This window comes from Trichosurus vulpecula, chromosome 6 (assembly GCF_011100635.1).
Source record: "Trichosurus vulpecula isolate mTriVul1 chromosome 6, mTriVul1.pri, whole genome shotgun sequence".
In the NCBI taxonomy this organism is placed as follows: domain Eukaryota; kingdom Metazoa; phylum Chordata; class Mammalia; order Diprotodontia; family Phalangeridae; genus Trichosurus; species Trichosurus vulpecula.
In genome coordinates this window covers 158,358,992-158,383,602 of record NC_050578.1, presented here as the reverse complement: position 1 = coordinate 158,383,602, position 24,611 = coordinate 158,358,992, and the positions used below count along the sequence as shown (strand labels likewise).

Below are 24,611 nucleotides of genomic sequence, written 5' to 3'. Positions count from 1 at the left end.
CTAGAAGTGGATGCTCAAAAAAAAAGTTGTTTTCACATACAACTGAGAAATAAGATATATAGGGAATGGGGCATAGAAATCTATCTTGCCTTACAAGAAAGTAAGGGGAAAGGGGATTGGGAGGGGAGTGGGTTGACAGAAGGGAGGGCTGACTGGGGAATGGGGCAATCAGAATATATATGCCATCTTGGAGTGGGGGAAGGATGGAAATGGGGAGAAAATTTGTAACTCAAAATCTTGTGGAAATCAATGTTGAAAACTAAAAATATTGAATAATAAAATATGAAGAATCAGTAAAAAAAAACCTATGACATCGAAGAAGAGATATCAGAAGGTATTCCACCTCAGTCCTTTGCAGAGGTGGGGGAGTCTATGGGTATGGAACATGGCATATATTTTCAGATTTTAAAAATGTATTGATTACTGATTTTTTCTCTTCTTCCTATTTTTCTTTTCTTTAAAAATATTTGTTCAACAAGATAGTTCTCTGGGACAGTGGGAGGAGGCAAGAATCTGGAAAAAACTTTGACAATGCAAAAACAAAAGATAGCAATAAAAATTAAGATTACATCTGACTCTAGTTTCCCAAGAAGGATTGTGACTACCGTGTTTCTCCCATTCCCATTTCTACTTCCATGTCCTTTATTTTTGTTTTCTGGGCTTTCAAAGTTAAAAAGTAGTTTAATCTAATGGTCTCCAAACTTTTTTGATCTGGTAGCCATCAGTAAGATTCTTGAGCACACCTTCCCAATACATCTATATTTATAAATTATATATATGATACTGTACTAATATAATAATAATATAATAAAATATATGTACTATGCTTATATATTATTTATATTGTAAAACATAAAATAAAAATTTAAAGGATAAGATAAAGATGAAATAAATATTTTAAAATAATTTCACTTTATTAAAATAATAACCAACTTAGTCTTATAAGGTGATCAATGGGTATGTGTTAGTGAAAAAATGTTATCTGGCTCCTCCTTGGCCTATATATTTTAACAGTATTTCCTGCATTTGTTGCCTCACCCACAGGAATGACTCTGAGGGTGAACACTTCAAGGCAGATAGAGCAAAGATTAGCACCATAATATGCTGGTACAGGAGACATTGGCAGGCAAGTGTGACCTTGTTACTTTTTATGAGTGGGCACCTACTCTGTCCATATGGAGTATTAGTCCTGAGTGAAAGTCAGACTGGAAAACCAGACAGAAATTACCTCTTCTTCCATAATTCGTATTTTCACTGCTTTCTCCTTTTTGGGTTTAGTTGTGAACTTGGCAAAGGAAGGACATATTGTCCTTTGTATCACGTTTCTCTGAGGTTGGCCCTTATTCCTAAAGTCACTGCTACCAAATATTTTTCCCCTGATGTCTCAAAACTAGTCTGAGGACAGGCTGCTGTGGCAGAATAACATCTGGAGAGCCAGACTTAAATGTGGCAGTGGTGACTGGGGGAAAAGGGGGGGAGGGAGAAGAAGATGTAAATGATCATATGTTTTTTTTCAGAAGTCAAGAAAATTGATGCTATACCTTCCTTCCCCACAAAGGCACAAATATTGGGGAACTACATATTATAACTATGGGGTGTGAAACGTGAACCAAGGTTTCAATTTGCCCTGATATATCTGCATGAAAGGAGATGTATTCTAAATGATACGTATAATTATTTTACATTTTTAATTTAGTGATATTTTTCAAAAATGAAAAATATTCCATGATATTAGCTAGCAAATATAGTTGTTATCTAGGAGATGAATAATCTGACATTGACTATTTAAGATTTTAGACCTAGAGAATCATCTTAGATGACAGAACCATTTAACCATCTCACAATCTGGAATGGACCTCAGAGAAGGACATCTAGTAGCAATTCCTTCGTTTTACAAATGGGGAAACCAAGGCCCAGGGAGGTTAAATAACTTGTCCAAGGGTATATAAGTTGTAAGCATTAAGAGGCAAGAAGAACTCATGTTCCTGACTCCGGAGCTTCAGTGTTCTTTGTACTGCATACTCGGAATCACATTATGTATTTCTAACATTTTCCTACTCTTCTTGATACTGCCACTGTAAGTAAGAAGTCTTTCTTCTTAACTGATTGAATATGTGCAGTTTGTCTTACAAAACAGTCCTCTTTTAGCACAATATAGATCACCCATATATGGAATTCTTTATATTCTCATTTTCCATAGAAAGCTTCATGGTCTGCTTCCTTGAGATTGTGTCAATTTTTGGTACATGGCAAATTCCCTGAAATGGTTTGAGTCTTCTCACTTAAGTATTCCAGAATATACTTTTAAAAATGTTAATTTCCTGCTTCTCTTTTATTATCAATTTCCATCACTGTAGAGTTGCTTCTCATAGGAATAAGCGCTACCAGCTGAAGGATCTATGAGACTCTGGAGCTGTGGTTCATTTGCACAAAAGTTAGGATGGTTTTTATCTAATTCCAATGTATCTTCTGAACATTGGCCCCAATGATTATCACTAAAGTCTTTTTGTATTCTTAGTAAACTGGTCTTATCTTTATTAGTAAGTTTTTTTTGTAGTAATGGTACCTGTTTCTTAGTATAGGCTTCAAAATGTTCTTCATCTCTTTCTGACTGAAAAGAATGTTCATCACTGGGGACATTAGGTTGTGGGGACTGTGCTTGGTTTGTAATTCATTTGGAACCAGAGTCTAGTGAGGGAAATAAAAGATCTTTTTTCAGGTCAGTAGAATTAATTACATTTAATTCCGTGTCATTACCTTCAAAACTCTGTTGTGAGCTTTTCATTTTTTCTTCTGGGATGATCTCAGGAAGAGTTTCCTTTTTAATAGTGTCTGATATCTGCATGTAGGTATCATATTTATAAATCTGTGGATCTATTTCTTTGAAATCACCTTTCTCAATATCTGATGGAACTTCAGGATACATAAATGAGGTTTGTTGGGGTGAAGAATTCACAATGGGGACTTGTTCTTGTTTTTCCCGAGAATGATGCCATTCTGATGGCTCGGGACCAAGAGTCAAAACATGATCATATATGAACATGCCAGGAATTTCAACACTTACAGGACTGCTGGCCAATGAGTTGGGTGGGGATTCTTGTGTTCTAGTTTTACTACTACTACTAATCTGATAAGTTGGTAAATCTGTCTCAGACAAATTAATATCTGGTCTGGAAATAATGTTTTCAAAATGTTCCTTTTTTTCATTCTCACATTTCTCAAAACTAGCATTGTCCTCAGGACTTTCTGATTGGATATTGTCCATTCTATCAGATGAACCCTTAATTATACAATTCTCCTCCATTGATGGCCACGTGGCTACGTGATCTCTTTCACCATGTGGCTGTTCTTGAATATTGCTCCAGTCATACTCTGAATCAATGGAGCTTAAAGTAAACAGTGACCCTTCATCTGAGTCATCTGTGAGTGTGTCTTCATTGTTGATAATCTTTGTATTCTTATGATCAGAAAAGAAACTTGGTGTTGGACTGTGGTTAGGGTGATCAGCATCTAAATCATTTTCCCAACTGGGAAGCAGACTGGAGTGATTAAAATCTCTTAGGTCATCACTGAGTACAGTCCTATTCTCATTCATCCCGTACTGTGGTCTAGAATTGCCCCTACTGAGCATTTGTTGTTGAGTGGTTGGTGAATACAAGTGAGAACTCAGTTGCATTTCTTTAGGAAACTCCTGAGCTCCTCTAACTTCTGATGGTAAGTGTGCAGCCTCATCTACTTCTCCACTCTCTCCAAAGTGCTGGGCTTTGGGGTACACTGACATTTCAGGAAGAGGAAATGTCATTTCCCCTGGGTGTGTCAGGTCTAACTCAGGAGAATGGCTTTGGAATGAACCAACGTCTTTTTGGAAGCTTTTGTCTACAGAAGAGGCTCTTCTTGAATCCTCATGGAAAGAATCATCCCTCTTTAATTCTCTGAGAATGTTTTTCCCATAGACATGCTCCCCCTTTACTGAAATTACATCATTGTAGACCATATTCATGTCTTCTGAGCTAATTGAACAGGAACCATGGTTTATTGGAAGCACGTTTTCATTTCTCTTCATCTCTGCTGGGACAGCTCTGTTCCTTCTCTCCTCCTGGTCTTTCCATATTTTGTTTGCTCGGGGTGTTCCATTATTAACGACAGAGTACAGGTCTGGAGATTCTGTAGTTTCATAAATACTCATACTATATGAATCTTGATGCTGACTCTCAGATAGAGGTCTCGGGTTTCCTGTAATCCCTACATCATCATAGAACCCTTCATTAGAATATGCGTTTTCAGAAATGGAACTTTTGGTCTGGCACCTTTGTTGCCATAGATGATCGATGTAAGGTCTTGTGAAGGCACCAAGGCAAAAGGCACACAGGAAAGTAATGATCACAGACAGGCAAACTGCCAAAGTGAGGTCCTGAGATGTTGACGTTTCTCTGGTAGAAGCGAGAATCTCCCTGGTCTTTCTTACCCATCTTGGGGAATGTTCTTGCTTCACAGAGATCTCATAAATGATGTGTTTCTTCCTTCCAGAAGTGGAAAAACAAACATACAATCCTTCTAGGGGTGTCTCTGCCTTGTTTATAACTAATTTTTTCATTTGATTTAGACTAATACGAGAAATCTGGGTATTCTCAGAAATTCTGTTGTAGGGGGTCCACCAGTATGTTTCATTTTCCCCTGAAACTGGGAGGAAAAAGAAAAGCAAGAATGAGATAGACATTGAAATGGGACCTTATTCAACATAACCTTTTAAAGTAATCTACTCATGCTTATCTTGCAATTTTAGTCCTAGGCTCTGGTCTGTAGGTGTACATAGCATCATGGGTTGTGTGTGTTGCGGGGAAGGGGATGCTGGCACCCTTTGCAGTGAGCATTCTTATAATGTGAGAAGTATTATGGCAATGCTTGCCTCAGGGTATGCAAGCATGTCTGGCCCAAGCTCTGGGCAGGGTTAGGCTCAGGTCCTGGGGTTTGCGGAGGACTAGAAGTGAGAAAGGTAGAGTCTGAGGTTCTGGTCCTGGGAGAATCTGCCTCAGCAATCTCAGGGTTGTTACAGTGAGCTGGTGCAGAGTATCACTAGACTCCAGGGCAGTTGGAGTGGAGAGGAGAAAACCTCCAAAACCAGTCTCCAAGCCAGGCTGGGGCTAGAGTATCCATTCACCTTTGTCAGTCAGAGAAGTCAGCACAGAGGTTGTTCTCTTGTGCTTCCAAGTGGTCTTTCTGCCTCAAAGTGATGGTGTTAACACTCTGCAGGTACCCTTGTACTCAGACCAGAGTATCAGACACTGTTCTTCTTATACGAGTCACGTCTTTATCTAGGAGGAGGAGGCCCTGACACACTGCCCCAGAGAATGGCAACACCAGGCTAATGATTCTACATCACTGTTCCCCCATTGCTACTGCTTTTCTTCCCAAATACTTTTAACTCCTTTGTGTGCATATATTTAACTTTATATTTATATGGCATATATTTTCATATGTACTTGTCTCCTTCATCTGAATGCAAACTCATTGTAAGAAAGAGATTGTTTCATTCTTTGTACTTGTATCCCCTGCACCAAGGACAGTGCCTGGCACATAGTAGGTACTTAATAAAAACTTGTTGATTAATTGATCCAGATCTTAGTGGTGAGCAAACTTCCACCTCTTTCTTCCCTAAAGTCACTGGAAGTTACAACACATCTGGGTAGCACAAAAGGCAGTCTTTAGATCAAAGTTTGGTTTCTTTTTTGGTTTTTCATCCAGAAGCTTTTAATTTAATGATGAATTTCCCACTAAACAGGCCCTCAGTGACCTGTACTCATTTGCAAAAGAAGTACCAAATACATGAAAAGAGGAATAGACTTTCTTCATCAAAATATGTGCTTTTCAAGCTTTCCTTTACTCTATGACTTGGCTCAGATGCTACCTTCTCCATGAAATCTTCCCTCATCCCCTCGGGTGAGAGCTTTCTCCTTTTCTCTAATTTCTCCAGAGCCCTTTTTCTGGATCTCTCCTTTGGCCCACCACACTCTACCTTGCATTCTACTTGTATATACCTCCCTTACTTGTACATACTCACATGTACCTTCCTGTCATTCCATCCTCCCAGGAAAACATAAGCTCTTTGAAGGCAAGGACTGGATCCTTTTTCATCTTTATAACAAGTCCTGGTACCTACCACCTCTTTTGATTTGAGTCCAATCAGACATTACAGTAAACATTTTAAAATAATGGACTTTCTTCAGTTAATCTTACTGAAAAGTGAGATAAAGCTGTCCTGTTATTTTTCTCTTCCCACAAAGAAGTTTTTCTCTCATCTGATTTCTTAGCAGACTGTACTCCTCCTATACACCTATAATATTCCAATTCATGTAATATTAATCTGAGATATCCTATATTCCCTTTTAGTGAATGGTATTCTTTGAGGTCTTTAGCTATATTATTCATCTTTGCATCTCCTTCAGCGTCTAGCAAAGAGCATTGTGCACTAAAAATGGGCTGGACCTGTCATTACAATCATTGTGGGGACCTCTTGGCATGGAAACTTGCTTTGCACTAGTAGCTTATCAGTTGGAATGCCATCTTAGAGGGCTGCCTGGGCTACTGTGAAGGTAAGTAACTTGGTCACAATCATGCATCAGAAGTATGCCCTGAGTTCAGGTTTTTCTGACTCCTAAGCCAGCCTCCTATCCATGATGGCATGATGCCTCTCAAGCATAACTCTTTATAGGTCCTTATGAAACAATTGCTGAATGAATGTCAAATGACCTTTGAAATTCTCTCTTTCTGGTTTATCCATGATTTGACTGCTTGAACAAAGTGTTTTTGCCCATCCTGTAGCCAACCCCAAATGAACTGGAAGAAGTGGACAGACATCCATGCTTATTCTGGGACTTACCCCAAGGTTGATCGGAGTCACAGTCTAGGAAGGTTGTTGCTCCATGGGGGACTGTAACTTTTTTAAAAGAGATCAAATCTTCCATATGGATTTTACAGTTCAAATGGAGCCATTCCAGAGAGAGAAAAGATACTCCAGGCACACTGATGGACTCACTACAAATGCTATTCCACTTTTTCCTCCAGGATTCAGAAATAAAATTTTGAAAGACAGATATGTTACAGTCACATTGCCATTGGTTGTTTGATAGGTCAGCATCCAGATGTGGCAGAGTTAAGGCAATGAACATCATTGGTAGGATGGTGGTCATAGTATTATTGCTAAGATTCACAATCTGCTTGAAAAGGGACAAAAGGAAGGAATAACAGATGAATGACATTTATTTAAAAAAAATAAAGATAACAATAAAAACTATACCAACTGTACCTTTTTGAGCCTCTATGTGTTATATAAGTCATATAAGTAGTGACAATCCTTTCAGATTATTTGAACCCCAATAATATCCAAAGCATCCAAGCTGTTTTTGCTCTATTCTAGAAATGCCCCTTTCTGTGTCAGCAAGTTCAAAGACCAGATAAGATTGACAAGGGGGTATCTTTACTGTTGGTGACAGGATGTCTGCAACCAGAACAGTGGGATTTCTCTTATCTTGTTATTCTAGGGACATTTGCATCTTGCGATCATAATCTCTAAGTGACACTACCTTGTCAATTGTCTTGTTCAACTAAGAATTTCCTGTCTTAAGATATGGAGATCACAAACTGGAGTTGGGATTGTTACTTAAACATTGTCTTTCTTCTTCCAGTTAATGAGAAGTTTGCTTCTGATTCCATGATCATGTATCTGCTAGCTTTAAGGGAATAAACTATATGAATTTATATAACACCTAGCCTGTTTGCCTCCTTTAACTAAACTTTCAGGTCGACAGTAGATATAAGCTGCATTTTTGTGCCTTGGAAATGTTATTCCAATAAAATCTTTGTTAATAATTTTGAAGTGATTTGACCATGAAAGGAGCAGCTGTCACTGAATCAGAGGTACTGCAAAAGACTACTACTGAGTCAGCCAGTCAGTGAATAAGTACTTATTAAGCACCCACTATGTGCTGGGGACTGTGCTAAGCTCTTAGAAGGCAAAAGATGGTCCCCGCCCTCAGGGGGCTCCCAGTCTATTGGGGGAGACAACCTGCAAACACCTATCAACAAACAAGATACATACGAGATAAACTGGAGATAATCAACAAAGGAAAGGCGCTAAGATTAAGGGGATTTTAGAAGTAGGAGGTGGGAATTTAGCTAGACTTAAAGGGAGCCACAGAGGACAACCAGTGAAAATGCCCAAGGTCTGGAGATGGAGTGTCCAGTGGAAGGAAAGCAAGGAGTCCGCTGTCACTGCATCACTGAGTACATGGCAGGGAGTAATTTGTAAGAAGATTGGAAAGGAAAGAGAAGGCCAAGTTGTACAGAAGAATTTAGCCTGGAAATGCCATGGAGTGATTGATATGACTTCTAATGTCTCTTCCTGCTCTGACATTCTATTATTCTATGATCTGTTTTTAAAAATACATTTTTCCAGGGGGAAGAGCCAAGATGGCAGCTGGAAAGCAGGGACTTGCATGAGCTCCCCTCCAGGTCCCTCCAAACACCTATAAAAATGCCTCTAAATAAATTCTAGAGCTGCAGAACCCACAAAATAGCAGAGGGAAACAGGGCTCCAGCCCAGAACAGCCTGGATGGTCACTGGGTAAGTTCTATTATGCAAGAAGCTGGGAGTGAAGTGGAGCAGAGCCCAGTGTGGGCTGCGCCCAGACCAACTAGACTGGGAGAGGTGGAACAGGCCCTAGCATCTGAATCAGTGAGCTATGGCAGTTACCAGACTTCTCAACCCACAAACACCAAAGACAACAGAGAAGGTTAGTGGGAAAAGCTGCGGGGGACAGACTGAAGGGTTCAGACACCACCCAGGGGGCAGCTGGGGTGGTGCAGCTACAGAACTACAGCTGCAGTTGCTTCTGGCCCCAGGCCCACCTGGTGGGAGGAATTAAGTGGAGGATCAGACCTGGAGTGCAGAGCCTGCCCAGATCTGAGTTGCAGTCCGGGGCTGGCAGTTCTTGGGGGAGGAGGAGCTCTGGTGTGACAGAGCTTGCTATGTAGAAATAGCTCTGAAAACAACAGTGCATCCCCTCAAGCTTGGAACAAAGTACTCTCTACTCTACAAGCAGTCATACCCCAACGAAAAGCTCAAGGGTCAAGTAATTGGCTGGAAGAATGACCAGGCAGTGAAAATGGACTCAGATTCAGATTCAGACTTTGGAATCTTTCTTTGCTGACAAAGAAGACCAAAACATACAGCCAGAAAAAGTCAACAAAGTCAAAGAGCCTACACCAAAAGCATCCAAGGAAATCACGAACTGGTCTCAGGCCATGGAAGAGCTCAAAAAGGATTTGGAAAAGCAAGTTAGAGAAGTAGGGGAAAAACTGGGAAGAGAAATGAGAATGATGCAAGAACAGCATGAAAAACAAGTCAATGACTTGCTAAAGGAGATCCAAAAAAATACTGAAGAAAACAACACCTTAAAAATCGACTAACTCAAATGGCAAAAGACCTCTAAAAAGCCAATGAGGAGAAGAATGCCTTGAAAGGCAGAATTAGCCAAATGGAAAAGGAGGTCCAAAAGACCACTGAAGAAAATACTACCTTAAAAATGAGATTAGAGCAAGTGGAAGCTAGTGACTTTATGAGAAATCAAGATATTATAAAACAGAACCAAAGGAATGAAAAAGTGGAAGACAATGTGAAATATCTCACTGGAAAAATCACTGACCTGGAAAATAGATTGAGGAGAGATAATTTAAAAATTATTGGACTACCTGAAAGCCATGATCGAAAAAAGAGACTAGATATCATCTTTCAAGAAATTATCAAGGAAAACTGCCCTGATATTCTAGAGCCAGAGGGTAAAATAGAAATTGAAAGAATCCACAAATTGCCTCCTCAAAAAGATCACAAAAAGAAAACTCCTAGGAATATTGTTGCTGAATTCCAGAGCTCCCAGATCAAGGAGAAAATACTGCAAGCAGCCAGAAAGAAACAATTTGAGTATTGTGGAAATGCAATCAGGATAACAGAAGATCTAGCAGCTTCTAAATTAAGGGATTGAAGGGCTTGGAATATGATATTTCAGAGGTCAATGGAGCTAGGATTAAAACCAAGAATCACCTACCCAGCAAAACTTGGTATCATGCTCCAAGGCAAAATATGGATTTTCAATAAAATAGAGGACTTACAAGCTTTCTCAGTGAAAAGACCAGAGCTGAATAGAAAATTTGACAAGAATAAAGAGAAACATGAAAAGGTAAACAAGAAAGAGAAATCATAAGAGACTTAATAAAGTTGAACTGTTTTGTTTACATTCCCACATGGAAAAATGATGTGTATAATTCATGAGACCTCAGTATTAGGGTAGCTGAAGGGAATACACACACACACACACACACACACACACACACACACACACATATATATGTATATATATACACACACACACACACATATATATGTATATATATACACACACACATATATATATATACATACATATATATACATATATATATATATATATATAGAGAGAGAGAGAGAGAGAGAGAGAGAGGGCACAAGGTGAGTTGAATATGAAGGGATGATATCTAAAAAATAAAATAAAATTAAGGGATGAGAGAGGAATATATTGAGAGAGGGAGAAAGGGAGAGATAGAATGGGGTAATTTATCTCACATAAAAGTGGCAAGACAAAGCAGTTCTGCAGCAAGGGAAGAGGGGGCAGGTGAGGGGGAAAGAGTGAATCTTGCTCTCATCAGATTTGACCTGAGGAGGGAATAACATACACACTCAATTGTGTATCTTACCCCACAGGAAAGAAGGAGGAAGGAGATAAAAAAGTGGAGATGATAGGAGGGAGGGCTGATGGGGGAGGAGGTAATGAAAAACAAACACTTTTGAAAAGGGACAGGATCAAGGGAGAAAATTGAATAAAGGGGGATAGGTTAGGAAGGAGCAAAATATAGTCTTTCATGACATGAGTATTGTGGAAGGGTTTTACATGATGATATGCAAGTGGCCTATGTCGAATTGCTTGCCTTCTTAGGGAGGGTGGATGGGAGGGAAGAGGTGACAGAATTTGGAACTCAAAGTTTTAAAAGCAGATGTTAAAAAAAAAGTTTTTGCATGCACCTAGGAAATAAGATATACAGGCAATGGGGCATAGAAATTTATCTTGCCCTACAAGAAAGTAAGGGAAAAGGGAATGGGTGGGGGAATGGGGTGACAGAAGGGAGGGCTGACTGGGGAATGGGGCAACCAGAATACATGCCATCTTGGAGTGGGAGGGAGGGTAGAAATGGAGAGAAAATTTGTAATTCAAACTCTTTTGAAAATTAATGCTGAAAACTAAAAATAGTAAATAAATTAAATAAATAAAAAATACATTTTTCCCCATCATAATCATATTACCCCTCTCCCCATATCTAATCTTCCCTTGTGAGAAAGAAGAACAATTAAGCAAAAATATCAGATCCAGTGACTGCTTTGGACAATATCCTGTCCACATAGTTCCTTGTCTCACTGCTTAATCGGTCTTTTTGCCTCAAGTCTTTTCCTACTTCTAAGCATTCTCTACATAGCTAACAAAATGATTTTCATAAAGTATGGGTATGACTGTTTCATTCCTACATTCAATAAATTCCGCTGGCTTCTTTTTGCCCCTAGAACCGTATATCAGCTCCCCTAATTGGAATTTAAAGATGTCCTCTTTCCCCACCTGGCTCCTTTCTACCTACATGTTACTCTACTTACACACAACTTTCCTCTATACACCCAACAATATTGGCCTACTGCTGTTCACCACTCACGATGCTCTATCTCCTGTCTGAAACTTTGTACTGAAGGTCCCAATGTCAGTAATGCTCTTCTTCCTTGCCTCCACTTCTTAGAATGCCTAGAGCCCTTTAAGACTTAGCTCAAAGATGACTTTAACACGAGGCCCTTCCTTGTCCCCCTAGATGCTTATGTCTTCCTCTCTAAGGTGACTTACCATCCACATCTTGTATGTATCTATTTACATATAAATAACCTCCCCCATTAGAGAGAGAGAGAGACAACTTATATATTTTTGCTTGTTTTTGCTTTGTATCCCTTGAAGCCAGGGAGTATGTCTTTTTTATCTTTTGATCCTTTTCTTTGCACTTTACACATAGTAGGTTCTCATTACATTTTTTAAAAATCAAATAGTTAAATAGGTCACAATAGCTCATGTTTTTATAACAATTGAGTGGGATAAGCAAAGACCTCTCATAAGAAAAGGAGACAAATTAAATTAGTGGGAAATAAGTAAGATAGTAAGGCCTCTCATGAAATTTAAAACTCAGCTTTCTACTTAAGTTTTTTTCTGCAAGACAAGTCAGTAACTGTGAGATCCTCTAAGAACAAGAATAGAACACAGGAGGCTCACATCCTGTGTATTTACCTAAGGGCAAGGGGCTCCTGAAAGAGAAATGGATGGAAAATCTGGAAAGCCAGGTGCAACGTAGCCGTGTAAGACCTGGTCAGAAAGACCAGTTAGGTATAAGAATGATGGGAGACTAATGTAAGGGTGCTGGGGGATGTCCGTCACAGATGGAAGGGTGATGGACGGCATCCGTTGCAGAAGCAGGGTGGTGGGAAAGGCTAGTTTGCCACAGATGTGAAGATGAGGTAACCAACAACTGGCTTCTGCTTGTCACAGATAACCAAACCATTTGTCCATTGTCATTCTCACTGAGGTAGATTTATCACTTACGATGTAAGAATGGTATATCACCTGCTTGTCAAAAATAACCATACCATTTGTTCTTTGCCATTGTCATTGGGGTAGATTTATTGCCTCCAGATTGTACCCTCAAAGCTTGCATCTTCAAGCCGAGAAGAAGGAGGTTGGGAGGGGGAATTGTGGTTAGGGACCTCTAAAAATACCTGAATTTTCTGTGTCCAGTGCGCTCTGACAGTGAGAGGACCCTCAGTGCTCTTGGTGCCTGAGTTGCCCTTTCCCATTGGATTGTAATAAAATTTCCTTTCTACTTTCTACCTGAGATGCCTCTGATTTTAATTTGTCAACTGTAGCACACACACTTTACCATTGACAAAGTACTTTCTACCAGTTTGCTCTGGTAGACCACTCTGTCAGGAAGTATAAGCCTAACGATTCTCATTTTGTAGATAAAGTAAGGCTCAAGAAGATTAAATGAGTAAGTCAAAGAGGTTAAATGTTTCAAAGTCATACCGCTAGGGTAGTATGGCCACACATGCAAACCAAGGCTTCTAACTCCAAGTTTCACAATACTATCCATCTTCTATGAATGGATAGTAGCACAGTGCTCAAATGAGTTCCTTGAAGGCAGAGATGCTTTATTTTTGCCATTGTATCCCCAGAACCTCCTAGCACATGGCTGGGACATAATAGGACCTTGATAAATGTTTATTGAATTGAATTAAATCATAGAGTTAAAAAATTTTTTAGAGGTCAGCTAGTCCCCCCCTACTTGAGGGTTCCTAGAGGTCTGAAAAGCAACTTGCTACCACATTTGTTCATTCATTCAGTTTTTAATTTAGTTATTTATAGGTTACAGTCATTATCTATATCATCTGGAGTCATCATATACTACATAGGGGCCTTCTGTACAGTGATTTTTTCTGTACAGTGATTGAGATGAAAATTTATGGAGTATTTCACAGCTTAATTTGAAACTTCAGAGATAAGGGTGGATACAGCTCTAACCTGCTGGGATTTTGGTTCTTGGTGGGAGTAGAGCTAAGAAAGTCATTACTGGGGTTATTAGAGTGAGGATGGGGGAGGGTAGGAGTAGGGTTTGCATTAGAGTTAGGAGACACCAAAGACAAACTTTGCCTACTTCTGCAACTTTGCCTGGGGCCTGGTACAGTCTAGCCTTGCAATATCTTGCAAAACTTTTTATGGGACAGCTGGGGACAAAACTGATAAGATGAAGGAAAAAAACGAGGTTGTTGAAAGCCTTGGGAAGAATAACTTCTGAGAAAAAAATTATGAAAGAAAATGCTACTGGAGTTAAGCAGAAAAATGTGCTAGCAATCTATCAATAACTAGAAGGCTTATCCTCCAAGGGAAGATGAGGCGAGGCCTGATATGCTGCAGCACAGACTGCTACATCTAAAAGAGATGGGATGAGACTAAGAAAAGGGAAATTTTTTGAACTCTCAATGAAACATATTTCATTCTGTCTCCATATGGTGTACTTGAAAAGTCCATCTGGTTTGTGGAGAGGAAGAATTCTCAGGTAGGAAGATACATGGATCAGTGTAAGTTTAAATTAATTGAAGAATGAATAAATAGAATAGCCCTTTTAATATCATGTTCTCCTGTTCCAGCTATGTATATCTTATTTTGGATTTATCCCCAAATAAGACATTTATTACATGCGAAAACTGAGAAGGAAAAATGAATTGCTTACTGTAGTATTCCTGACTAAGAGTTAAACACAGTTAAAACACCCTTGCGTGTGTGTGTGTGTGTGTGTGTGTGTGTGTGTATGTGTGTGTGTAGCTCTAGATTTTTGCTATGACATTCCTAGGACTTTTCCTTTTGTGATTTCTTTGAGGAGGTATTTGGTAGATTCTTTCTACCTTCACTTTGCTCTCTGGTTCTTCTACACCGGGCAGGTTTTATTTTGATTTCTTGAAATACAGTTCTAAGGCTTTTAAAATCAATTGTAGTTTTCAAGGAGTCCATAGGTTTTTAAATTATCTGTCTTTTGCTTCCCCCCTCCCCCAGGTTATTTGTTTTTGATAGCAGATAGCTTGTATTTTCTTCCATTTTTCAATCTTTTGATTTTGTTCAATGTTTCTTACAGTTTTATGGAGTTATTGATTTCTGCTTATACCATTCTAGTTTTCAAGGAGACCATTACTTGGGTGACACTTACTAATCTCTGTTCTAAGCCATTTATTTCAATTATTTCCTGAAACGATTTTATTTCATTTTTTATCTTTTGTTTAATTGCTTTGAGATAGTCATATAGTCTTCATGGAATACTCATTTTCTCCTTTGAATCTATGCATCTAGTTGTCACAAAATTGCTCTCTTCCTTTGTGGGGACGTTTAGAGATTTCATAATTTTAAAATACTTACAGGTATTTTCTTTGATTTACTCATCTCTCCAGCTTTAGTTCCTGAATTTTTTCTCCCAAGTCTAGGCTCCATTTGAGCATGGGATGGTTAGCCCCGCTTGGTCTTGATCAGAGTCACTTGGATTTCTTTGCTAACCTCTACCTCCTGGGTTTGGTTCCCCCTAACCTTTGAAGTTCAGAGTACTGGATGTTCAGTGACTTCTTTGGCATCTCAAGACAGAGTTCTAGGGACCTCAGAGCCCCCAGGCCTAGGGTGTCCCAATCTGAGAGTTGCAACCCTTCCCGTGTCATTGTTACTTCCTGATGATGTTCCTTAGTACTTTCGAGGTCTCCCTGGGGCTTTCTGACCACCCTGGGGCTTTCTTAGCTGAGCTCTCCATTCTTGATGCCTCTGGATACAGAGCTTTGCAAACCACACGTGTCCCTGGTCCATCTCTGCTCACCCTGGGTCTGCCTTGTACTGGTATTAGCTTTGTTGACAATCCTTTTTTCTATTGTGTTCAGGCTTCTAATTATTTTCTATGTAGTTCTGGGGTGGAAGCAGTAACCAGCTATCATTTCTTACCAAAATTATTGATCATTACTTAATCCAGTGCAAACTTTAAGGTTCTGCTAGAGTAGGCATGTGGGAGATGGGTAATACACCTTCCATTTAGGCAGCCATCTTGGCCAGAAATCCAATGGCCAACATTTCTATAGTACGTACTTGAAGTTTATAACTTCCATAAAATCCTATTCTGATGCTTCACTCTGGCATGAAGGTGAGCCTAGCTTCTCAAATGCTCTGATAATGGAGCACAGGCCCTGGTCCATTCTACTATGCTGGGAGGGCTTCAAGTATAGTCTCTCCAATGTACTAAATTTACTTTCTGAAGACTAGCCTAGTTAATCATCTGGCCACTTGATGATGAATTCTTTGGCCATGACAACTCGTGAAAAAAATAAAAATAAAAAGGGGTGCTCAATCTTGTGTGGCACCCTTCCTTCTCCTTCTATAGTGAGGGAGATAGAGTAATGGTGAATGGGCCAGAGCGGGCCAGGAATTGCACAGTTTTTAGACCATCTATGAACATTGATTTAGCTGTTGGTACTTTAAATGTGAAACCTTGTCCAGGGACCAATAAATTGACATTCAGAAGAACTGAACAGGATGAATCTTGATGTTCTTGCCGTAAATAGGACCAGAAGCAAAAACTCAATTGCAGCTAAATGGAAGGATGGCTCACAGGTTCTTTTTTTGGGAAGGAAAATAAAAGAATTTGCAGAGTTGGTATTGTTTTGCATCCAAAAGCAGCAAGAAATCTCATGAGCTACTTGGTCATTGTATGGTAGCACTTATGATAAACATTTGTATAAAGGCTACCATGAAGATAATTACAATTTCTTGCCAATGTGAGTTAAGGAGGATGATTAGGCAAAGAAATTTAGTGAAGAAATGGAAAATGAATAAAAGTATAGACTACTACAATTTCCTAAGTAGGTTTACTCTGTAAACCAATTGGCACTAACAAGGACACCAAAAGAGCCTAGAAGCCAAGTCAGCCAGTAACTGATCTTTTTGCTAAGAGGAAAAACATAGCCAAGGTAACACTGATTGAGACCACACATGTATTTGTATTATCTGATGAAGGAGAATAGTGGAAGATTTTAGATAGTATTACTGCTAAAAATAGTAAGAATCAGTAGAAGAAAAACAAGTTTACAAAAATCTTGGTGAGAGACCCAACTAAACAGCTTCAACATGAAGGGATTTAAAAATGAAACTGAAAGGAAGACAACAAACAGACTACAAATGGAAAAGATCTGTAAAGATTTACAGAGCCAGCTCTTCTCTGCATCAAGAGCACTGGTATCATTACATTTGAACTCTAACATCACTGCCCTCTATTGCTTCAAGAAGAAGGAGAAATAGTTCTAAAGAAAGTAAAGATGGGATCTTAATAAAAAAAATAAAGATGGGAAAGGACTTTATGAAGTATATATACCCGATTTCATTGTGATGGACTACTACTGTGCTATAAGAAATGATGAGCTCAATATTTTTAGAAAAACATAGAAAGGCATGAAATACTGAAGAATGAAATGAGCAGAACCAAGAGAACACTGTATACATATATATATATATATTATATATATATATATATACATGCTGTATATATAGCAGCAATATGATTTTAAGAATGACTTGGAGTGAATAAGTTATTTTGTCTGTAATAAATACTCAAATGAACTATAAAGGACATATGAAGAAAGATGCTATCTGAATCCAGAGAAAGAACTGATAATTAGAAGTATGTATAGAATAATTTCACATACATATCTATATTTATTATCTACATACCTATTTGAGTCTAATGGTAGCCATCTCTAGGGTGGGGGGAGGAGGGAAGAAAAAAATTTACATAATAATTTTGTTGTATATTTGAAAGGAATAGCAAGTTGTCCATAGTAGATTTGTAGTTTCATGTGCAATCATCTTTTTTATTGTACTGTTATGGAAATGCTTGTTTTATTCCATAAATTAAAAGTAAAATAAATTATTAAAAAAGTATATATACCTGAGGTATGTTGGAAACAACACAATTCTGAAAACACTGAGAAACTGATTCTCAAGACATATGAAAGAGGGGAGGATAATAATGCTTGGAAAAAATAATGAACCTTATCATTACAAAAAGGTAATTAAGAACATATTAATAATGATAGGCAATTATGCCTACTTTTCCGTTGCTAAATATGAGACTATGTACCCATCAAAGATATCTTTGGAGAAAGTGTTAGAAGGGAATAAGCAAGCTTTTTCAAATTATATTCTACAGCAGACTACATTTTACAGTCACACTATTGTCTGGAAGGTGAAGGGAAGATAAGAGCTTACTGTGCCTATTATTTGTTGACCATTAAAAAAATTTGATTTCACAGAAAAAAATGCCTCCTTAATCCATGGACGGGGAGGAAGTATGAATGAAGAAGTTATTTTCTCTGCACATGTGATTCCAGTGTGGTGAGGAACTCCCAGTGTAGAAACTTTGTGCACTAATTCATATTGGCAACTTATCTACACTTACAGTCTTACAGACTTGCCTAAGGGCACTTGCCCATGGTCAACAATCAGTATATGTCTGAGGTAGGACTTGAAACCCATCTTTTAGACTCTAAGGCAGGCCCACTATTCACTTCCCCAAAGTGAGGTGAAGTCTATGGCACCAGATATGTTATCTTAAAAGGTACAATTAGAGACAAATAAAGAGGAAGATGATGAGAAGCACTAAAAGAAAAGGCTAGTGGAAGTTAGTCAAAGCAAAAAAAAAATGAAGCTAGAAATCCGTTGTGGACTCTGAGCTAGGCAGAAAATGCTTGGGGAATGAGGCTAATTGGTGAGATTCTTCTGGGGAAGCAGACAATGAAGTAGCTGAGGATTCAGAGATAACATAAGTGGGGTGGCTGACAGAAGAGAGGGCCGATTGGGGGAGGTGGTGGTCAGAAGAGGAGGGAAAGGGTGAAAGAAGAGGTATATGTTCAGTTTGGAATTGCAGCTTGTGTTTGGAGGTTGGCCAGAAAGGACCTGGTTTCATCAGGTCTGGTACTAAGGAGTAGCTAGTTGGCCTGAGGGTGAAATAGTTTGAAACTGAAAACAAACAAACAAACAAACCCTAAAACAAACAACTAACCCAAACATCTGTGTTGATGGCCTCAAAATCTTTCGTACTGTAGAGAATTTGTATCTGAACAAGTTATTGAGCGCATGATATGCTGATAAACCACTTCAGAGACCCAGGTGTGATGGGGGCATGCAGAGATGGGCTAAGGTTCATGGTGCAAAGTGGGGAAAAAAACACCCCTTCAATTCCTTGGATGGAAGAAGTGGGAAGGACCGTGGCGTGTAGCTTAGTGGGAAAAAAATGATGGATTTGGAGTCATAGGAGCTGAGTGAATTAAAATCCAGTTCTGTTACTACCCATGAGACCTTGGGCAAGTCACTGACCCTCTGTGAGCCTCATTTTCTTATTCTGAAAAGTGAGGGTGTGGGACCAGATGACCTCTAAAATCCCTGCTGGCCTTTTATGTAGGGTTCCTTTCCTTGAGCGTGCCTTGGAAAAGTTTGTCACAGTGTCCTTCAAGTACTGGCTTGTCCTAGTACAGGCAGACGGAAGAGACAACATCTTTATTTACTTAAATCTTTCTTTCCCCAGAGCTGAAGTCAGATACCAATCTTCCCATCATCCTCCCTGCTCCCTTGTCAAATCTCAAGCCACTCTCTTTAACTTCTAATAATTCCCTACTCCATAATTATATGTTGTTTTTATTCAGTTGTTTCAGTTGAGTCTGACTCATTTTGATCCCATTTGGGGTTTTCTTGGCAAAGATACTGGAGTGGTTTGCCACTTCCTTCTCCAGCTCATTTTACAGATGAGGAAACTGAGGCACACAGGGTTAAGTGACTTGCCCATGGTCACACAGCCAGGAAGCATCTGAAGCTGGATTTGAACTTGGGAAGATGAGTCTTTCTGACTCTAGGCCCAGTGCTCTATCCACTGTGCCACCAGCTGCATGTATTTCCCTCTCCCTCACCCCCATTAGATCTGGGCAAAGGTCATCTCATTTTTCATCTTTGCATAACCAGTGACCAGCACTGTATATAAACATTTTAATATTTATTGATAGCTTGATAAGTATTTGTTACTGAATCACAAGTTGGCATGGTCTTTAAGCCTCAATCCCAAAGCTTTCTGTTGCTGCTTCTGGGACTGTGAAAACCCAGCTGATGTGGGCCTGAGATCCGGCGATGCCTCAGGGCAGCGTCTTTCATGGAATATTTTTTTGGGTCTGATTCACACTGAATATAGAAGTGAAACTCTACTATGACAAATGATACAGTGGAAAGGACATTGGTTCTGGGATCTGAGAATCTGGCTTCAAATCTCCTCTTGTTGTCATCTGTGTGACCTTGGGCAATTTATATAAATAACCTCCTGAGGCCTGGAGCCTGTAAAAGGAAGAGGCTGGAGAGGGCAGCCTCTGCCTTCCGGCTCTGGATGTTTGATTTTGTGAAATTTTATGAAATCCCACTGAACCAAAGTATTTCTAAGCCATGGCCGAAGGCTCTCTTGCGAATAACAAAAGAATCTAAGATCATTAGGGTCAGAAAGGACCTTAGCATTATGTAACCCCTTCATTTTACAGATGAGGACAATGATGTCCCCACAAGGGAGACTTGCCCCTAAATCCTCTAACTCCTTAATGGAAGAGCCAGGACTAAAGCCCATGTTTCTAGAATCTGAATTCAGTTCTTGTTTCCTTGTCAGTATGGTATTGCCTCTCCTACAGCATTCTGTTTTAAGAATCCTGGAGACTTTGAAATGGAATTTCTTGTAGCAGGGAGAAAGCCTCATGGTTTTTTAAAAAAAAAAACATTTAACTCTTGTTCCTACCTGCTAAGATCTCCTTTTTTTTTTTAAATAGCCCATTTATCAAGATACTCAGCTTAATGGTCCAGTATGATGCCCCACTTTCATCTTCCACATTTTCAGAGACTAGTTCTTTATCTTACATGCATGGGATTTGCTCTTCTGGCTGTAATTATCCATTTATTCCGTGACTTCAATTCTAATACTAGTACCTACCACCACCTTGTATATGTATAAAGGGCTCTAGATTTGTTGTATCATTTGATCAACCAACCAATAAAGCACCTAGTAAGCACCTACTCTATGCCAGGTACTTGGTGGGTGCTGTGGATACAAACACAAAAGTGAATCAGTACCTTTCCTCAAGGGTTTTTCATTCTAATTTAATTTTTACAACAACTTCATGAAGTTGGTAGTGTGAGTATTCTAACAATACAAATCAGGAAACTGAGTCCCAGAGAGGTCAAATGACTGGCATGCCCAAGGCTACATTGCTAGGTCTTAATTCCCAGTCTACTGAATTCTAGGTTTTTAAAGTTCTAGGTTCTTTCATGTTTGTATTCTCAAGAGTCTTTGTAGCTTTAGGTAAATAGTTTTTGTTTTGTTTTGCTTTTTTGGGTTGACTTCTGCCTTATTGCAAGTAGTTCCTTCCTCTCTTTAATCATTCCTGTCATCCATGACATCTCCACCACCAGAGGGTAGCAGGGGAAGCGGAAGGTCAGGACACTAAGCTCAGTCCTTTTGCCACCTATTTCCAGCCCCAGGAAAGGTGGGCTACAAGATTGGGAGGGTTGAAATTAATGGTTAAGCTGAAGCTTAGGGATTAGTCATAGCTTTCAGACATTTGTGGTATTTCCGTCCTCAATGACCTTGGGTAACCAAGCCCAACACTAATGGAAGCTTGTTAGACAACCTGGCATATGCTGTGCTGTTACCCCGGCAACAGAAACTGAAGAGATCACAAAGGTATCTTTCCTCTGAATATTTATTGTGCACTGAATACTGCTGGGCTTCTTAAGTTTGAAGACTTTTTGAGGTAATCACACTTCGTCTGAAACTGGCCTATGTTTTTCGGGTAAGAAAGATTATATCAACTCCTCTATGGCAGGTTCCCCACCCCGCTCTATGGGAGCAAAAAATGCATTCACTTTTCTAGATGACTAATTAGCATCATGGGACAGAGAGGACATTGAAATGGAGGACTGTTTGAAAAATTGACCATCTAATAAACATGTAGACATGTATATTAAGTACAACAAAAGCTGATTTTTGGAACCTGAAGATTGCTGAGATCCTTGAAGGCATCTGGGTGAATCTTGGATATCCTGTTATTTTGTAAATAAAGCTTCTCCAGCTGTAGACAGTTTTGAAAATCAGTCACCTCAATCTGTGATATGGCATTGGATGACAGATCCAGATTTTGTAAAGACTGAAGTTTCCATAGACCTGAGTTTCAAAGAAAAAGGAAAAAAAAAAGATTTAAGATCTAACAGATGACTTAATTTGGTGCCTTGCACAAGGTTACATATGGAACATCTTTGTTTATCTGATTTGATTTACATGTAGAATGGGGAGAGGAAGGAAGACTGGCCCATAGTGGTTCAGTCCTCAGAGCATGCCTGCTGCCAATTCGGGTTGGTAGTTTGGGACAGTAGGGCCACCAGCTTCTGGAGGGACCTTGCCCCCATTTTTGGAGCATATGCTCCCGTCCACTTGCTGTGTGGTGAATAAAAGCCTTTTTTTAAATTGACAGTTGAGCTAGGCCTGAGAGTGAATACAAAAGGCTCCAGCAGAGAAGTTTCATCTCTCTTCCCAGAAGCAATAAGCCTCTGGTGAGGGAAGCAGCAGCTCCCTCAGCCACATCCTCCGCCGCCACGTGATTGTGAACGCATGGAATCTCCTTTCTTTTCTCTTTGCCTTTGTTCTTTCTTGCATTTAGGTGAATGAGTATTGAGACAGAATAGACTAGACTGCAACCTTCTGAGCTTTGGTTGGAGGAACCACTTCAGTCCCTGGGGAGAATGGGCTCAAACTTTCAAAAAATGGCTGAAACTAAATGTTCACCTCTCCACCCCCCCAAATGCCTTTCTGGCTGTGGTCCAGCTCCTGGAGGAGTTGTCGACTTGCCTGAAGGACACAGAATTTCAGCTGCTGGATAGATTCCCTGGTGGCCTGAGTTGTACAGGTTGTTTCTTAGGGCTGCTCTCTTTGCTGATTTCTCTGTTGTTTGGTGGCAGCAGCCATTGATGGATGCTGCCTTGGACACCCAACACAGGATCTTTGGTGGCTCCTCCAGCCTTCTGAAGTTCACAAGGTCATAACCTGGTCCTCTCTGTCTCAATACTCATTCACCTGAGAGCAAGAAAGAACCAATGCAAGGAGGCAACTGAATAGAGGTTTCATGTGTTCATGGCCACGTATCAGGAGGAGATGGCGGCAGAAGCTCCTCTTTCACCTCACTGCAATTCTTCTTCCTCATTTGCCACCAGGGAAGACAGACAAGATTTCTCTGTTGGCCCCTTTGGCATGTATAGTCAGAGCTGGCTCAACAGCAAATTAAAAGGCTCTTCTTTAGGTAGGAGGCAGAAAGGATGCAATCACAGAAGACCTGCCCTTGCTCTAACCTGGGGCCAAGGTCCCCTCCATTATAGGCTCACCAAACTCACGTGAGGGCTGGCTGATGGCAGAGCCCTTTGCGTGTGCTTTTGGACTGGAGTCCCCCTGGCAGAGGACCCCATTACATATTCTAGAACAAAGAACTTTTTATCTTTGCTAGCTCTTGTGGCAGCAGTCTTCAGTTGAGAAGACTTCTAGAGCTCTCTCCAGCTCTAAAGTTGCCCAAGTCTCCTATATGTCTAAGTCCTTTCTTATAATTACTTATTATGACTGAAATCATAGTTTCTCTTGCTCTATTTCCCATATGCATATATGTGTATATTTGTATAAAATCCTACTGCCTTTGAGATATATGGGTACATGTATGGGATATGATTTTAGTAATGTGTAAAAAGCCTTCCCTGAGTTATCGATTCAAGAAAAAAAGTCATGGCACCATTATTTGCAATAATGGAAAGCTGGAAAGAAAATAGATGCCCAACCATTGGTCAATGGTTGAACAAATTTTAACATGTGAAGATAATGGACTATTGCTGTGCCATAAAGAACGACAAATGAAAACCTCAGGGAAATTTGGGGAGACATGCATGAAGTAATGCAGACAGAAAAAAACAGAGCCAGAAGATCAAGTATATACGATGACTATGACAAGGTAAATAAAGCCAAATAAATAAATAAAATCAATATGAAGAGCCAATGCATGAAAAAATAACCAAGGATACCAAGTGGTGATAAGAAGATCTCACATTTCTAGGATCTTTTAAGATAGAATAATTATTGCCAATTGTATTAGTCTTTAAAGTTTGTAAAGCACTTTCCATACATTATCTCATGGAAACCTTACAATTAACCTCTAAGGTAGTGGTTTTCAAAGTATGATCTTGGGGCCCCTTTAGAGTCCATGAGAACCTTCTAGGGAGGTCTGTGAAGTCAAAATTGTTTTCTAAAATAATACTAAGACATTTTAATTTCCAATATGGTAAATATAGATATAACCAACAAAAACTAAAGCTCTTTGGGGGTCCTCAATAGTTTTTAAGAGCGTAAAGAGGCTTGAGACCAAAAAGTTTGAGAATCACTACCATAAGGTAAATGCTATAGGTGTTCTTATCCCCATTTTACAACCTGGGAAACTGAGGCTCAGAGAATTTAAGAAATGACTCTTCCCACTAGTAAATATTGGTAGGAGAATTCAAGTTTTCCTGACTCCAGCTCCATTGTTCTAGCTATTCTGCAATATAGCCCCTATGAGGTTTACAAAGCACTTTCCCCACAACCCTATGTTTTAGCAACTGCAAGAAATACTGTCTTTATAGAATAGATGAGGAAATCAAAAATCAGGAATGTTAAGCAATTTGCTTTGCACAAAGCTAATAAGTGTTGGGGCAAGGATTTGAACTCACATCTTTCTTGACTCCAGGTCTAGTGTTTTTTCTGCTATATTATTTTTTAAAAATTTATTAAATTTATTTATTTAGTTTTAGTTTTCAACATTCACTTCCATAAGATGAGTT

At 39.4% G+C, this 24,611-nt stretch overlaps 1 protein-coding gene across 1 annotated transcript in view; it reads right to left on the bottom strand.

Annotated features, from left to right (window-relative positions):
- Positions 1-911: 911 nt before the first annotated feature.
- Positions 912-24,611, bottom strand: part of LRRC66 (leucine rich repeat containing 66) — a 36,956-nt gene continuing 13,256 nt past the window's right edge. Inside the window, exons 3-5 of the mRNA XM_036764888.1 lie at positions 21,758-21,927; positions 6,878-7,211; positions 912-4,680 (exon numbers count right to left, since the gene is read on the bottom strand). Coding sequence (XP_036620783.1) covers positions 2,672-4,680; positions 6,878-7,211; positions 21,758-21,927 — 2,513 coding nt within the window. The 3' untranslated portion in view covers positions 912-2,671. The remainder of the gene's footprint in view (positions 4,681-6,877; positions 7,212-21,757; positions 21,928-24,611) is intronic.